This window comes from Bidens hawaiensis, unplaced genomic scaffold (genome assembly GCF_021521415.1).
Source record: "Bidens hawaiensis isolate Kalapana, Puna unplaced genomic scaffold, B.hawaiensis_p1.1 tig00037807_1, whole genome shotgun sequence".
Taxonomy (NCBI): domain Eukaryota; kingdom Viridiplantae; phylum Streptophyta; class Magnoliopsida; order Asterales; family Asteraceae; genus Bidens; species Bidens hawaiensis.
Genome location: NW_027505507.1, coordinates 143,257 through 160,098, shown reverse-complemented (window position 1 = coordinate 160,098; position 16,842 = coordinate 143,257). Strand labels below are relative to the sequence as shown.

The window sequence follows — 16,842 nt, the reverse complement described above, 5'->3', positions numbered from 1 at the left end:
ATACCTATTATAATATATCTATATATAATGTTTGTTTTCGGATTTAGAGGCCTTAACTGAGTGGGGGGCTAAAGCCTAACTTGCTTTCACTGTCCCACGAGTCACCTCTGCATATAGTTATATCTGTAACCGAATCATAACTAATCTACCTTACTTTATTAAAACCAAGGTTGCACGTTGATGATCAAGCATGATAGTACAACTTATATATGTTGAATTAGATAATTAATCGATACGTACTTCATAACTTCACATGTTTGAATAGATAAGGTCACAACCATTTCCAAAATATCCCAGTTTAAGACACCATCGTTCATGCATGTGGAATATTCTATAACTGGAAGGAAAAAAATATCTAAACAAGTAATTTAAAGAATTAAAAGAACTTGTTATAACAATAAAAATAACATTGATACATGAAGATTCGATTACAGTGGTATTAGTATCTAGAAGTTGCTTCAGATATGAATGATTAGTGGAAAGTTGCATGAGAACTGCTTTATTTGTAGACATTAACTAATTAATAAATACACTAGTAGAAACTGATCATCCATCAATATATGTAACTATGTTGTTAGCAACAAACGAACGATCATCAGTAACTATAAGTTTGATTGTTCATCTTGTATGTGTAAAATCCACACACACATATAAATGGTCTAAAAAATTAAAAAGTACACATAAACAAATTAGTTTGATGGGTTTTTTCTTTTTATTTATATAACCTACACTATCTATGTTAAGAGTAAAATGTTTATAAAATATAATTGATAATAAAAATACTTAAGTGACTAACATTTATTATACATGATGTAAAAGTTATAAGTTATGATTAAAAAAGTTATTTCTAAAAGGGAATATCTCATATAATAGTAACCAACTTTCAAAAGTGTTTCAATTATGTCATATATGCATATTTTTCTCAAATTGGGTCACTAAATTTTCAAATAGAGTCTCACCGATTTTTGTGTGCTTCAAGAAAGAAATGGAGGATAAGATGTGGGGGTCGGAATTTGCTATATGTGTAGTTATATTTAAAAAAAATTAAAAACGTTAATTATTTTAAAATTCAAAAATAAAAAATAAAATCCACATAGCCACTCAACGTCAACATAAAAAAAGATAAAAAGATTTTCTATGTGAAACAAAAAAGAAAAAACGCTAAAAAACATGTTAAACCTTTAATTTAATAAAATATGAAAATTGAATGATTTAATTGAAACATTTTTGAAATTTGGTTACTATTATATAAAATTATAATGTAAATATAAATAAATTAAATATATATATATATATATATATATATATATATATATATATATATTATTAACCAATAATAAAACCATGTGTATTGCTTGGGATTAATGCTTACGCGGTTCCTGAAAATGAAAATATAGACCTAACCAATGTTGATATTTGTGCACTTTTCTCGGCAACAAGGACCCACAAATATTGTCTTGTATCCATTTTCATTTTATAAAATACCTTCACACCCTTCATTCATTCCCACATTTATTTTCTACTTTTTCTTCCAAAATCCAAAAATGGCTTTAACTCTTCGTTCTTCTATCTCTTTAATTAGCTCAAAAGATATCAAGAAACTAAAAACACTAGACGATTTCCCCGGAACCGTTTGTTTTTCGCAGATCAAGCCTACACCGCGTCGTTTGCGAATAAAAAACGTGACACAAGATGCCCAATCAGCACATGTATCACCTTTTGAAGTAACGTTTGATGAACAAAAGGAAAAGTTTCATGCTTTATCAAGCAGCCACCATACGACTAACGAATCGAGGGTTCCGGTGTATGTGATGTTGCCACTTGAACAAACCAAAGGCGATAAATGCGAGTTTGATGGCGTTGAAAAGTGCGGGGGAGGTTGATGTTTGGTGGGGTCTTGTTGAAAAAGATGGACCAATGAAGTATAATTGGGATGGGTATGTTGAGCTTGTGAACATGGTGCAAAAACATGGATTAAAGCTTCAAGCTGTTATGTCTTTTCATCAGTGTGGTGGCAATGTTGGTGACTCTTGCAGGTATCATTTTAACTAATTAATTAACTAATTAACTTAGAGTTTTTTATTTCGTTATTGTCTAGTTTTTGTTTAATATTGTTCATAATAATATTTAGTTGAGACGTGTAAGAAATAGGTATACAATACGTGAAGAAAATGTCTTAAAAAATTAACCAAATTATTGTAACTATTATTATTATTATTATTATTATTATTATTATTATTATTATTATTATAAATAACAATAGTAATTATATAAATTAGCTATCATATAAATATTGTTAACAAGTTTTAATTAAGTTAGATTAATATATACTAGCTAGCATGTATATAGTTTATAGCATGACAATCTTGTTTTGGATATTTTAGTTTCCCATTACCACCATGGGTTCTTGAAGAAATCAGCCGAAACCCGGATCTTGTGTACACGGATAGATCGGGTCGGAGAAACCCCGAATACATATCGTTAGGTTGCGATTCGTTGCCGGTGCTTCGGGGAAGAACACCAATTCAAGTTTATTCTGATTACATGAGAGGTTTCCAACAAAGTTCAAGAACTACTTGGGAAATGTTATTGTGGTAATTATTTACACTTAATTACTTTTGTACAATTTTATTAAAAAGAATATAAAAAGGTGTTTAAAATAATAATAATAATAATAATAATAATAATAATAATAAAATATATAATTTTGTATTTATAGGAAATCCAAGTGGGCATGGGCCCTTGTGGGGAGCTGAGGTATCCATCTTATCCAGAGAGCAATGGGACATGGAGGTTTCCAGGGATAGGAGAATTCCAATGTCATGATAAGGTAACCCTAAATTTTCTTTTTTAAGAAAGCACGTGTGGTCTAAATAGTAACCATTTATATTATAACCACCGGTTCACTAGTTAAACCGGTTGAATAGACACAAGAAAATAAATTATATAAAGTCAGTCAAACGATTTACAATGAAGTGATAGGATAACAAGCAACAAGCTGTGTCGCAACCCCCTTTTGGATTGGAAACTCAATCCTACTGAAAACAAGATAATGATATTAAAAACATGGATACAAATATACAATCAATTAAGATACTCACAAATAATATAAAGAATATTAAATAAATAGTTATAACACTACATTTTATTGATATTTATGTTTGGAATTGAGTTTGAAAACAACTTATTAATTCAGATCTGTAACTTTTTGAAAACAATTTTTAATTCTTTCAAAAAGCTAAAATAATAATGACTTTTGTGTTTGTCGAACACCTTTTTAACTTATTGGCTTTTTTAAACATCGTATTAACTTATTAGCTTTTTAAAAAAACCATTTTAAAAAGACACAATTTATGACTTTTAAAAAACAACTTTTAAACCATTTTAAAAAGCTAAAATAATGATGAATTTTGTGTTTCTCAAACACTATTATAACTTATTGATTTTTGTGTTTATATACTAGTAGTACTTACTATGAAGCTATATAATTCACAAAATACAAAGTATATTATATATAGATCATAACCCGGTCTAGAACTGATCGGTCTGGTTCTGAAAACACTGATTAATTAACGACTATGCTCGTGTCGTTAATCAACAGTACATGAAATCATCACTAGAAGCTGCAGCAGAAGCAAGGGGCCAAAGAGACTGGGGAAAAAGTGGGCCCCCCGATTCCGGCCACTACAACCAGTTCCCGGAGGACACCGGCTTTTTCAAGCGAGACGGTACATGGGACACCGACTACGGCCGGTTCTTCATGGAATGGTATTCGGGTAAACTACTCGAACACGAAGACCGAATCCTAAACTCTGCTAATAACATATTCAATGGAACCGGAGCCAAACTGTCAGCAAAAGTCGCCGGAATCCACTGGCACTACAAAACTCGGTCACACGCCGCGGAGTTAACCGCAGGATGTTACAACACAAGACATTCAGATGGGTATTTACCAATTGCTAAAATGTTGGCTAAATACGACGCCGTGTTTAACTTCACGTGCATGGAAATGAGAGACAATGAGCAGCCGCAGCATGCTGGTACGTATTAACGTTTTGAATATATTATGAAACCACTAATTATTCAATTATAATAAGAGATATAAATACAGTTTAATGACTAATATTTAGCTAAGCAGTTAATACGGAAAAATATCGGATATCGGTCAAGTACCGATATATGAGATATTGGTTATAGCAGTGAGATATCGGTAGGATATCGGTAATTTTAATATCATGTAAACTTCATATATATAGCAAATTAACACTAATAATTCAGTATAGTCTCTTACCATTAACAAATTAACCTTTTGCAAATTGCAAAACACTAACAATCGTAGCAAGTAAGAATTAATTAAGACTTAAAACACTAACATTGAACACTAAAAATTGATAATTAACACTTAAAACACTGATATCGGGAATATCGGTGATATATCGGTCAAATATTAATCCAGTATCGGTCAAATATCGGTCAATATCATTGATATTATCGGTACCGATATTCTGACTTATATATCGCCAAAGACCGATTACCGATATATCACTGATATATCGGTGATATATCGGCGATATCGATTGCATAGATATTTAGGGATACTATTAAATATTAAATGCAAATTATATGCAAGTGTATATAAATACAGTATAATGACTAATATTTAGGGATACTATTAAAAATATTAAATACAAATTATATGTAAGCGTGATTTGCTCTTTTATAATCAATTTATTTGATGGTGTTCGCCTGAAGGACTAGTCAAACAAGTCAAGCTGGCGGTCAAGGCTGCTGGAGTTGAGCTGGCTGGAGAGAATGCATTGGAAAGATATGATGGTGGAGCTTATAGGCAAGTCCAAGAGACGAGTCGGTCAGATTCGGGTAATGGGTTGTGCGCGTTTACGTTTTTGAGGATGAATAAGCGGTTGTTTGACCCGGAGAATTGGCGGGAGTTGGTGAATTTTGTGAGGAGTATGTCGGAAGGCGGGCGGGTGAGGTTGCCAGAGAGCGATTCGAGTAGGACGGATTTGTATGTTCGGTTTGTTGATCAGAAGAAGAGAAGTATAAAGGGTGATAAGGAGGCTGTGATGGTGTAGATATTATTAATTGATGGGAGTGTAAATATAGTTTCACTTTCACAAGACACAATATTTTAGTGTAAGGAAATCAATAGTTTGTGATGTTTATAACTTATAAGGTGAATATATATATATATATATATTGGTATTTTTATTATATGCATCTTGTAATGTAAACATAGACAACTACTGTTTTATTTTCATTATTTAGTACTCTTTATTACTTTTGTTGTGTTTTGTTCACGTGTTTGTTCGCTTATCTTCTTGATTGACAGACATATATAAGTGAAGCATTGATCATATACATACGTTTGTCACAATGAACATAAACTAGCAAGAACTTACATATAATTTTACGAAGTCAAGTGAACATGAAAATGTCTTTGTTAACGTGTTCAAGTTCGTTTATTGGTGTGATTATGCACAAAGAACAAGCTCCACTCATTTGTGTTACGGACGGTGTATACAAGACACTAATGATAATGAAATAATATGATTGACCCAATGTGCACCTTTCACATATAGCCATATGGGTCAATCATTTTGTAAATCGATCGCAATCTATGGTTTATAAGGCTAAAGTATACCGGAAGTTTTGGCTAGGCATCCATCACTAAGCGTATCAGCTTATTAGATCTTGATCATGATTTGTTTTTGTTCTACTCATTTTAATTGTATTAAGAAATGAAATATAATGGATGAATTAAAATATTAATTTGCTATTTTATACTGCTTGTAGCGGTGAATTAAACGTTTTCCAAGTATTAAAAACAATGCCAAACGAGAATTGGAGTGTAGAATTATTAATACTTGGAATTGAGTGTTGTAAGAATAAGAACCTAGAAGATGGTAAATTAATTAAAACTTTAATGGCCCATCTTTAAAACCTTTTTGTTTTAATGGCCTTGGTGTGTGGGCCTTCATAAGCTTCCATCCAGCCCATCAAACATCATCCCATTTATCCATAAGCATCAGCTTCAAGCCCACCAATTCTCCAATAACCAGGCAAAACATAAGAAATCATTAAACAACTAACCGAAACATTTGGATATAAAATTGATAAAGGCATTATCTTTAACAATTACCTATGGACCGTCATCTGAAACTTATATTTGACACGAATTCCCGACTCAGTTTAAACACAACTCTCTGGTTTAGTAGCATGTTATCTAAAATCTTACAGTTTAAAGTTAAAAAGAAAAACAACTACATGTCAAACCTTTAAGATATTTTCTTTTGAGTAACATTTACATAACTTTTATACATATAATAAATGATTAAGTTTGTTAAAATAATTCAGGGGAACATACCATTTAGATATTTTTAATCAAAGTAGTATTTACATGATTTACTAATTTTCCTTTTATCCGATTCATTCAATAAACTTAATAAGGAGAGCAATCTATATATGATGACAACCTTGTAACTTGGATGTATTATGGTATAGATATATAATTACAATAAATTCCAACTAGTATTATCTAATATGGTCATTGAGATGTGTATCATCCATAACACAAATCAAGTTTCAGACTTGCCAATCGCGTCTCTTAAGCCCTCAACAACCTGGCTCATTGTCGGTCGGTCATCAGGGTTCTTGTAGAGGCAACTAATACCTAGCTTTGCAATGTTTCGGGCAACATCAAGTGAATACTGGTTGTTTAATCGTCTATCCATAATCATACAAAAATTCCTACTATCAGCAGGGTATTCTTTCACCCATTCTATAAGTTTCTGTTGGGATTTCGGTAGGCTTCTATCCACAGCTCGTCTACCCGTTAGAATCTCGAACACCACAACTCCAAAACTCCATACGTCGCTCTTAGATTTAAGATGGGCCTTTTCAGTGTATTCAGGGTCAGCGTATCCATATGTCCCGACGGGCTGTAAACATTAGTAACACCCGTTATTATTTAAAGACAGCTTCACCCCAACAATTATAAATCTTTTACATAATGTTTCAAATACATGTAATTTTTATTGATGGTAGCTCGACACATGTCTAACTCCCATTGGCTTGTGCTTTATGTGCAAAAAGTCAGTAATCCACATAAAATATGATGACACGATAAGATTGAATGTAGTGCCGTGATTGGCACAAAAACATATTTATTCTGCAAGACACATGTCAAATTTTCGTTAAATAAAAACGTGTTAGAAATGAATTTTTGAATGTTTTTTTCAATTAAATTTTATAACAAGTTAACAACATTTATGTATTGATTTTCCTTTACATATTTATAAAGCTAGCACAATGAAATATAAAAACAATCATAAAGTTTTTATATAATTACTTACCTTTGTAGATACATGAGATTTGTCCCCTTGAGGGCCTTCTCTAGCAAGACCAAAGTCAGAAAGCTTGGGGTTGAATTTCTCATCCAATAACACATTTGATGACTTGAAATCACGAAATATGACCTTTTTAAAACCCAACATTGACCACCAAATATCAACATATAGTAGTCAAAAACCTTTCTAAAATGAAAACAAACTTTGATTAAATATTCATCTAACAATATATACCTGGATTTCCAACCCTTGGTGTAGATAATCCAACCCCTCAGCCGCACCGAGAAGGATCCGCAGCCTTGTTTTCCATGGAATCGGTGGTAAATTCGTGTTAAAAAGATGAACTTCTAAGCTTTTGTTCGGCATGTATTCATACACTAACAATCTTTGCATCCGTTCGCCATCAACCGAGCAATATCCCAAAAGTTTTACAAGGTTTGGGTGATCTACTACCCCAAGAAACTGAAGTTCTGTTTGCCATTCTTTATGCCCCTATACATATATAACAAAAACACCATAATAAATTAATCAAATTCACAATGAAAATGGTAGGGTTATAAGTTCATAAATTTGTGGTGATCTTGCCGTAGTATAACTATATTTAGAGCATTCCTAGCAGCAACTCTATCTCTATATTTATAAATATACTAAAAAACACGACATTTTCTTTTCTATGTGAAACTAAACATTGGCCGATATTTATATCTTTGAATGTCAAAACTCATTCCTAGGAGCAACTCTATCTCTATATTTATAAATATACTAAAAAACACGACATTTTCTTTTCTATGTGAAACTAAACATTGGCCGATATTTATATCTTTAATGTCAAAACTCAAAAGTGATGGTGTTTCTTCAAACTTAATATACATATGATGTGACACTATTTATCTAGAACAATTCTTTAAAACAAACAAAAAAATATATACAAAACAATTTTTAAAAAAAATAAATAAATCAATCAATAGAAAAGATCTTGTAGTTACCTGCATGCTTTGCCTCTTAAGCCTTTTAATGGCAACCACAATAGGATCAGTTTGACTTTCACAAAGTCTAATCCTTGCTTTATAAACACTCCCAAATCCACCTTCGCCAATCTTTAAAAGCTTATTAAAATTAGTGGTGGCATCTCTAAGCTCTGAGAATGAAAACTTCTTCAAATTGTTTTCTTTTTTGCTCAACACTTCATGAGTTCTTCTTGGGTAGACTGAGCCTGCTGACTTGTTGACTAATCCGGTTTCCGGTTTCGGCTTTCGGTCTCTTGATAAATTATTATTATTAGTAGTAGTATTATCTTTTGGTTGTGGTGAACATTTTTTGGAATGAAATATGCTAAAACATTTCATCATTGAGATGTTGAATGAATAATGAAAACACCAAAATGAAAGCGTGAGATTTTGGAGTTTGAAAAACAAGATTATTTATGAATGTTGAAGAGATTAATCGGAGGTGTAAATGAAGGTGATGGGCGGTGGAGATGATTGGTCAACAAAGTTTATTATTTAACGTGACATTGACGCATGTGTGATTTAGTCAACTAGAATGACACGGTTCTTGCAATTGGTAAAACTATTATTATTATTATTATTATTATTATTATTATTATTATTATTATTAATTTCTACTAATGTATTTTGCTATAAATAGAAGAAATGGACAAATTTTTTGTAGAGTTGAACAGGAAAATGAGGTTGTTAAATGCTATAAACAGTACACGCGTGGTTATACGTTCAATAATTGCAGGCGTTGTTACATGTTATGGTCATAGATTCAAGATAAGACGCGTGGTATTGATCTCAGTTGATACTTGTTGAAAACTGTGTTCGTATTTGGCCTAATACTCGTTGGACTTTTGTAGGTAATTACCATTCGGTATAGAATACGCCTACTAGTTTGTCCTTACTTGGGTTTTATTTTTTAATATAGTTTTCTTATTCAAGAAAGTTAGAAATATAAACACAATAAATGAATGAATTTTTTAATTTTTGTATTACTTACGGAAAAAATAAAATTAAAAGAAAATGTACTGGTATGGTTCAAATAAACCCGTATGCATTTATAGTGGTATCACTTAATACCATATCAAACTCATACGCAAATAATATTAAACTATTCTCATACAAACTACGATACGCTAATATCCGTTTCATTACTTGTAAAAGTATTTCGGGTTTTGGGTTTATCAAGTTCGGATCCGTTTGTCATTCTTAGTCGGTTAGTGATGCAGCGGTAAAACCAAACAGAAGATCGAGTCACGTTGATTCTACGAATACCCGTGAAGAACTTCTCAAAACTCCCAAAATCCCACCCAAAGGTCTAAGGAAAAGTGAAGAGGAAAAAACAATTATTATCAAAATTAATTCTGTCTTTCTGAATTACATAACCAAACTATAAATAAGAGTTCTAATACGAAATGGGCCTGAAACGGGCCATGGGCCAAACACAAACCCAAAAATAAAAACGTAAAAAGTGCTGAAAAAACAATAAAAGACCCATAACTTTATTTAGGAGTCGTTTTTGGGCTTCAGACAGGGGCCAAACCGCTGTAGGCGTTTGTCACAATGTGCTCCTCGTCTCAAGCTTCGATTTGACTGGTAATGTGCCTGAAACGGAGCTTCGTGGGCCAAGTTATGCCCGTTTTCGTGGGCCACCCTTTGTTGCGCGATCTTGGACCTCCAGAAACATAATAGTCTGGTCTTCAATACTTGGGCCCACATCAGTTAGCACATCTAACACTAAAACCTATTTGTTTATTTGTGCATAATATCGGTTTCGTAAATATTATTACTATGAACAAACTCGTATGCGTCTAATAGTGCAATTTCTTTAGTATATTTGTAGTTGGATAATAGTTTCCATTTTAATTGTTTAAAAACTAAAGTTATTGGTTTTAATAAACTATTTAGTTTACAATAGACTATATATAATAAGCATAAGAATATAGTTAAAATGATATAATTTAAACTTTCGATAAAAGCATCAGTAGAAAGAAACAAGTGCGGTCCACACGGTTTACGCATTTCCGCCTCTAAAAGTAACAAATGACTTACACAAAATAACAAGGAACTCCTAAAGATTCAACAACACAAATAATTTCTTGTCGTAAAAGTGTGAACTATAATATCGGTTGTTTGTAATACAAGTGTCTTGTTGATTATGGAACATGCTAAGTGTCTAGCTAGTTATACAAGTGTGTTGTTAATTATGGAACTTGATAAGTTTTGTGACTGCACATGCACCTATAAGCGACCGGGCAAGTCTCAGCCTCAGCCGGTCTCACTGAGCAAATGAACCGCACCCTCACTAAGTGGCAAGGTGAACATGAGCCGCACACGTGCAAGCAGTCTGGTAACCTTGAACCCGCGATATGCAGTGTCTCAGCTCGATGATTGGTTAGACCCACTCTCGCGCCTTCAGCGAGCGTATCAACAGTGGTACCTACTAAAGATAATGTAAATAAGGATCTAAGAAAAGTGAAACTTGAAATGAAAGAATAAAAGTTTACCCATAATAACTGCAAGGAGAAAGAAGGAAAGTGAAGGGTTCATTTTGGGCTAAGTGTGAGTGTGTGATTTGGTGAAAGTGGAAATGGGATAAGACAGGAAGTAAGTGCCTTCACATGGTTTTCTACCTTGTAGTAATTATTTGGCCCAAAAAGCCCTGTTTAGTGTATACTTTAGGTAGCCTATTTTAAACAGTGGGCCTTCTAGTAGTAGCCCAAAATGTATATAAACCAGTTGGATAACCTGCCGTGTTGCGGCGTAGTTGGGCTGCCAAATTGATGTTTGGGCGCAAAATAGATGTTATGTGCTTCATATTTTAGACTTACATGTTGGTAGTTGATAGACAATATGCACCTAGGTTCCCGTTTATTGTCTATTTGGGTTTTAAACTTATTATGGCCTTGTCTTGCCAATAACATTTGTCTTTTTTCCTAGATGTCTTCAGTTGTATCATTACCAAAAGTGCTTATGCCCCCATTTTGTTCATTGCGTTTGTTGCTTCTTTTCTCCCGGATCTGTCGTTCCGAAATACAACAAAAGTTATTATCCAAAACAAAATAAAAAACATGTGCACCATGCCATGAATATGTTAAAATAACACACACAAGAGACGAACTTACCAAACCAATGTCAGACCAGACACCAATTGCATTCGACATCACCTCACCTGTAACAGAAAATGAAAATGTAATATAATGAACTAATAAATAACTAAAATAACAAACTGGGTAATGGCATTTGTCACTCTCAAGCTAAGTTTAAGGCGGGCACGTTGCAATACAACACACACAAACTGGAAAGCAAATACGTTATTTGGTTCGCTTTGGTTTTCATTTTAACCGGTTTTAAACCGAATATGTACACCCCTACATGGGATGGCCAAAACCAAACTGAGAACCGAACTGAATTTGGTTCATTTTAATTAGTCATTTAAAAGATGCAAGTGGTATTTTGGCTAAAATAACAGTCCACAATAGAAGTACTCTTAGTAGGGGTATTCGTAGGGGGTACCGTAGTTTCCACAATACCATTGAATGCTAACATCGAGCATTCAACAAAACTGTATATCCCATTTAAAAAAGAATGAAGAGTCTTTCGTGGAATCTCAAGTAATATTCAATATGTATATTTTAGGGATAATGGCTTCTAGCTGAACCCAATTTACTCACAGATCCTAAGGCGACCCCAGAATCCAGTTTGATTTCAACTAAAATCCGAGCGTGGAATCCAACTCGCTTAACTCGGTTTCAACCGAAAAGAGAACCCACGACCCAACTCGATTTCGACTGAAAAACCGAACCCATAACCCAAGTTGGTTTTGACTAAAAACCAAACACACAACCCAACTCAATTTTGACTTGGTTCACGAAAACATATTACATGAAAGCAAAAAGGTATTTCAGTAGATAAATGACCCTCAGGCCAATTGACAATCACTAATTAGGCCACCAATTAAAAGACGAAGTATAAAAGACAACAAACATACCTGACAATGACAGACTCAGATCACGGCCCTATTTCTGACCGCCATCAACTGCGAAACGAAAACACGATGTCGAATAAGATAATAAGAAAAGACGACAAAAAAAAGAAAAAAATGAAATCAAGACATATGACAAACCAGAGGTGAAGATAATGGAAGTAAGTAGTGAATAATTTGTTTTACGCCATACTTAAAATATCATCAACTGAATACATCGTTTAAGTTGATCACTAACTACATAAGAGTTACAAAATGTAAAAAATTTAAAACAAATGTTAGTAGTGTATAATTTCATTAATTTGTTTTGGGATATACAAATTTGCATGTGAAGTGGTGTACCTGCACTGTATATAAACGTTGAGTCAGTCATAATGTACATCAACTTATCCAACATATTCTTTATCAACTTTTATCGCCTAGGGTTCTGAATTGGAACCCGGCAACAACACATGTAGCTCCGGATCATAAACAATCACCATCGCCACGGTCATGCGCCGCCGCCGTGGGTTCCTAAATGAAGCCCGACAACAACGCACAAATTCACCGCCTAGACAGCCAACATGGCGACCTTCGTGCACCGTCGCCTGGGGTTCACAGATGAACCCGGCAACAACACAAACAAATCCGGCAACACCGAGAGAGTCTGAGATGAGAACGAAGAAAGTGGAAGTGTAGAGAGAGAGAGATTAGAGATAGTGGTGGAGACGCGTAATGCAATAGAGAGACAATTGTCATTAAACCAAAAAAGGAGAATGGCTTAAGCAACGTACACACTTTGGAAGCGCAAGGTACAACCGTTGATGCACAATATTAGACGAAAATGTAAATATATAAACTAGTATTAAGACCCCCCCCCCCCCCCCCCGCGTTGCTGGGGGGTTTTGGGGGTGGGATTAAATTGTGCAAAAAAACTTAACTTCAAACGTTATTGCGATTAGCTACTTGAGGCTCAGATGGCGGATTTGTTATATGAAAATACAAATTTCACACATTAGATCCCTATAATTGGTGTAACGTTTATGTCAATGTTAAAACTCCTCTATATAACACATCATTGACTCTTTTTAAGCTACCACGATGTATCATTGACCAATTCAATCTCAAAGCTGGCAATTTATTTCAATTCAACTTTTTAAAAGAAATACCGAATATGACCTTAAAACTATGCAATTTACATTTGTAAGTTTATGTGATATGACCCAATTTCAATTAAAACCACATTTGAATTATAAATGTAATCAAATTTCAATTAACCTCAAGCAATTTAAACCTAATTTAAATTACAAATGTAAACCTGCAGTGACAAACTTTGACCATCAAAAGTCTATGACAGCAATTTTGACTATCTTTAATCAATTTGGATTTTGGGTTGTTATTTAACCCATTTTTAGTTTTTTTAAAAAGAAAAGAAAACCAAATAACAACCCTTAATTTAAAAAATTGCTTCTAATCAGCACAAATAAAGTTAATTTGCGTAAAAGGTATGGTCAACACACGTGATTAAAGTAAACTCGAATTAGACGTTACATAAGTACTGAAATTAGACGCCACAATATTTAGGAACTAACGCATACCCGAATAGTAGCATGAACCAAAAGTATCCTGAAATTAAGACATGCACGGTCCGACGATCATCAGAAAAGCTTCGCAAACCTGCAAATATACAAAAATCAAACTGAAAAGGAAAACGTGAGCTCGAATTAGAGGCTACTTAGATGCTACAATATTTGGAAACTAATACATACCCGAATCGAAGCATGAACAAACATTATCCTGAAACCAAGACATGCATGGTCATGGATATTGATTCCAATGTTAAATGAATGACTATTAAAAAAATACAGACACGTCATCATCACAGTCACATTCAAGGGTAAAACTAACCGAAACATACGGAAGTTGGGGAGTTTCAGATAAGAGCAGCATAGCCATCATGACCATTTATCAAACAATTGTAGAATCAAATCATCATGACAGTCAAATTCTCACCATCGTCGGTTGTACATGTGTGCCAGTGTAAGTCAAAAGAAACGGTACAATCGTGAGTGACAACCAAACTTGAAAATAATATATAAACAACGGAATTAAAAAACAACATATTTTGTTTGTCCACGACTTGTATAGCATTTAATATACCGTATACAACAAAGGCAAGTCGCTCACAAAGTATTAACATAGCCACAAACGACTGTCAAAAGGTGTAATAAAAAAGGCTCATAATCATATCATGACTGCAACAAAAGTCGCCACGCCAAAAAAACAAATCATGGCTACAACAAAAGTTGCCACACCAAAATCTGAATCGTCATCACATCCATAAACCAATTTATCTAATTAAATTACCCCTCAAATTAACCTCGAAATATGTTTCAAAGGCCCTTGATTGTGACTATGATGAAGCTCAAATGAGGCCTAGTTAACCATCATAGAAACGCAAACTTGTTAGGATTTTAATTACCAACGTTTTCAAGCTACGGACCATCTACTAAACGTGTGCATAGGTGGAAACAAAGTGAAAAACACTATTAAAAAGGCCAAAAATAGCCGTACTTCATGAACTTTATAATATAATATAATTATATAATTATAAATCATATTATAACTTTTTTTATTAAACGGCAAAAAAATATGATATTTTAAATGTAACGAATTTCATCGCATTCGTGAACTTCTAATACTTTCATTGTAAGAGTAAATTGTTTGTTTGTTTGTTATTTTTCATGTAGCTTACGTGAAATGAAGCTTTTGAATAAATAAACCCCTTATGTTTAAATTTTTCATTAAGGCTTATTAGATTTTAATAATCCCTAATAACTGTTATTGTCCGATAATAATTTCAAGTCGGTTTATCATCGCTAGCGGTCCTAAATTTTAAAAAAGTTGGTCCCCGACGGTCCCATGTTAAATAGGACTTAATGACGTTATATTTTGTTCCGAGTTTCGAGCTAGCGTTTTAGAGTATTTGATCGGAAGAAGGATACGAGATTGATGTAAAACTTAGTTCGAAACGGTGATCCAAACGGCTTGATTTTAATTAATTGAAAGTTTAAACACCTGAATTGAAGCATTGTCTTATAAATAGATATGAAAGTAAATTGTTGTTTTTTGACCCCTAACATTTAACTTTGTTTGCGGTTTTAGCCTTTAGGCTAACTCCATCCATCTTAACGGGAGATAATGAATGAAAATGATTTAAAGGGCCAAAACCACAATCAAATTTAAATGTTATGGATTTTTTCGTTCAAAGTTTTATTTTTGGTATAAAGGACTATGAGACGTAAACCCCCTACAGAGGGGAAAAAAACAATTTACTCTCGTTATAAAAATATGTCATTTATAGCAAAATAAACTTGCTAGTTGTTAGGGTTAAAAATATATACTGAAACATGTAGAGACAACTCACTCCACATGTTAAAATGATAGTTTGGGCTTCTCTACCAAAACATGAATTACACATAGTTTTAGTATAATGGGTAAAAAATAGGAGCAACTTCATAGAATAATAATCAAATTTTAAAAAAAATAATACAGTACGAAGTTAATGGTTTGATGAGATGACTAAAGTGGTGTTGGTTTGATCATAAGGTTTGGAATATAGCCCGGGTTTCTTACAACTTTGCCCATTCGACAAAGTTAGGCCCCTAGGTTTAATAGTTTTGTTAAATCATTCACAAACTTCAAATTAAGTATTTAATAATAATAATAATAATGATGATGGTTAACTTTGATTTTTATTTAAATTATTACCAAAACTTAACAAGCCAATACCGACCGGATTCCCACCATGTTTCTGCCGCAACCAACCGAGTTCCCGTTACAATCCCGCCATAATACGCGTGTTGAAAGCAACTAGTTTAAATTAAAGTGAATGATTGATAAAACTCAAAATATTAACAGCAAAACTAAATGCAAACATGTACTAAATCCATGAATGATTTCAACAAGAAACCAAATCTTTAATCTATAATATATATAAAAGAAAACCCAAAAATCTTAGGTGTCGCGATGTGGTCGTTCCCCCTTTTTTTGGAGTCACCAGATTTGCTTGATTTTTAAATGGAGGCTTCTCATGCATTTGACCCGAATTCACGGGTATGGGTCTTACCAAACCCATATATTCTTTAAACGAGTTATAACATCTCATTAAATTAAAAACTAATCTCACCAAATTATTGATGTGAAAATCCTATAAAATAGGATATACTAAAAAATAATATATGATTTATTTTTAAAAAAAGATATATATAATTTATAATTAAAAACCGATTTATAGTAAAAAAAATAATAATAAACAGGTCTTGGGTCTCACCATACCCATATAGCTTTTAAATCGGGTTATAACATCTCATTTATTTGGGAAACAAATTATCATCAAACCATAAGTATATTATTAACTTTCATACAATAAAAAAATAATGATTCAAAAAATAAATAAATATTAGAAACAAATAATATAAAACAACCCCGTAATACGGGGATAAAAACTAGT

The 16,842-nt window shown here is 33.0% G+C and overlaps 1 protein-coding gene and 1 pseudogene across 2 annotated transcripts; one reads left to right on the top strand and one right to left on the bottom strand.

Moving 5' to 3' along the window:
• Positions 1-1,540: 1,540 nt before the first annotated feature.
• Positions 1,541-5,216, top strand: LOC143613620 (beta-amylase 3, chloroplastic-like; annotated as a pseudogene). Its single transcript, XR_013150149.1, has 5 exons — positions 1,541-2,036; positions 2,385-2,594; positions 2,720-2,830; positions 3,602-4,040; positions 4,738-5,216. The product of XR_013150149.1 is annotated as a beta-amylase 3, chloroplastic-like (transcript).
• Positions 5,217-6,589: 1,373 nt separating this feature from the next.
• On the bottom strand, positions 6,590-8,744 carry LOC143613619 (putative serine/threonine-protein kinase PBL19). Its single transcript, XM_077087283.1, has 4 exons — positions 8,354-8,744; positions 7,602-7,859; positions 7,374-7,496; positions 6,590-6,959 (listed from the first exon to the last, which is right to left on the bottom strand). The coding sequence occupies exons 1-4, from the start codon at positions 8,714-8,716 to the stop codon at positions 6,597-6,599; spliced, it is 1,107 nt and encodes a 368-aa protein (XP_076943398.1). The 5' UTR covers positions 8,717-8,744; the 3' UTR covers positions 6,590-6,596.
• Positions 8,745-16,842: the final 8,098 nt, after the last annotated feature.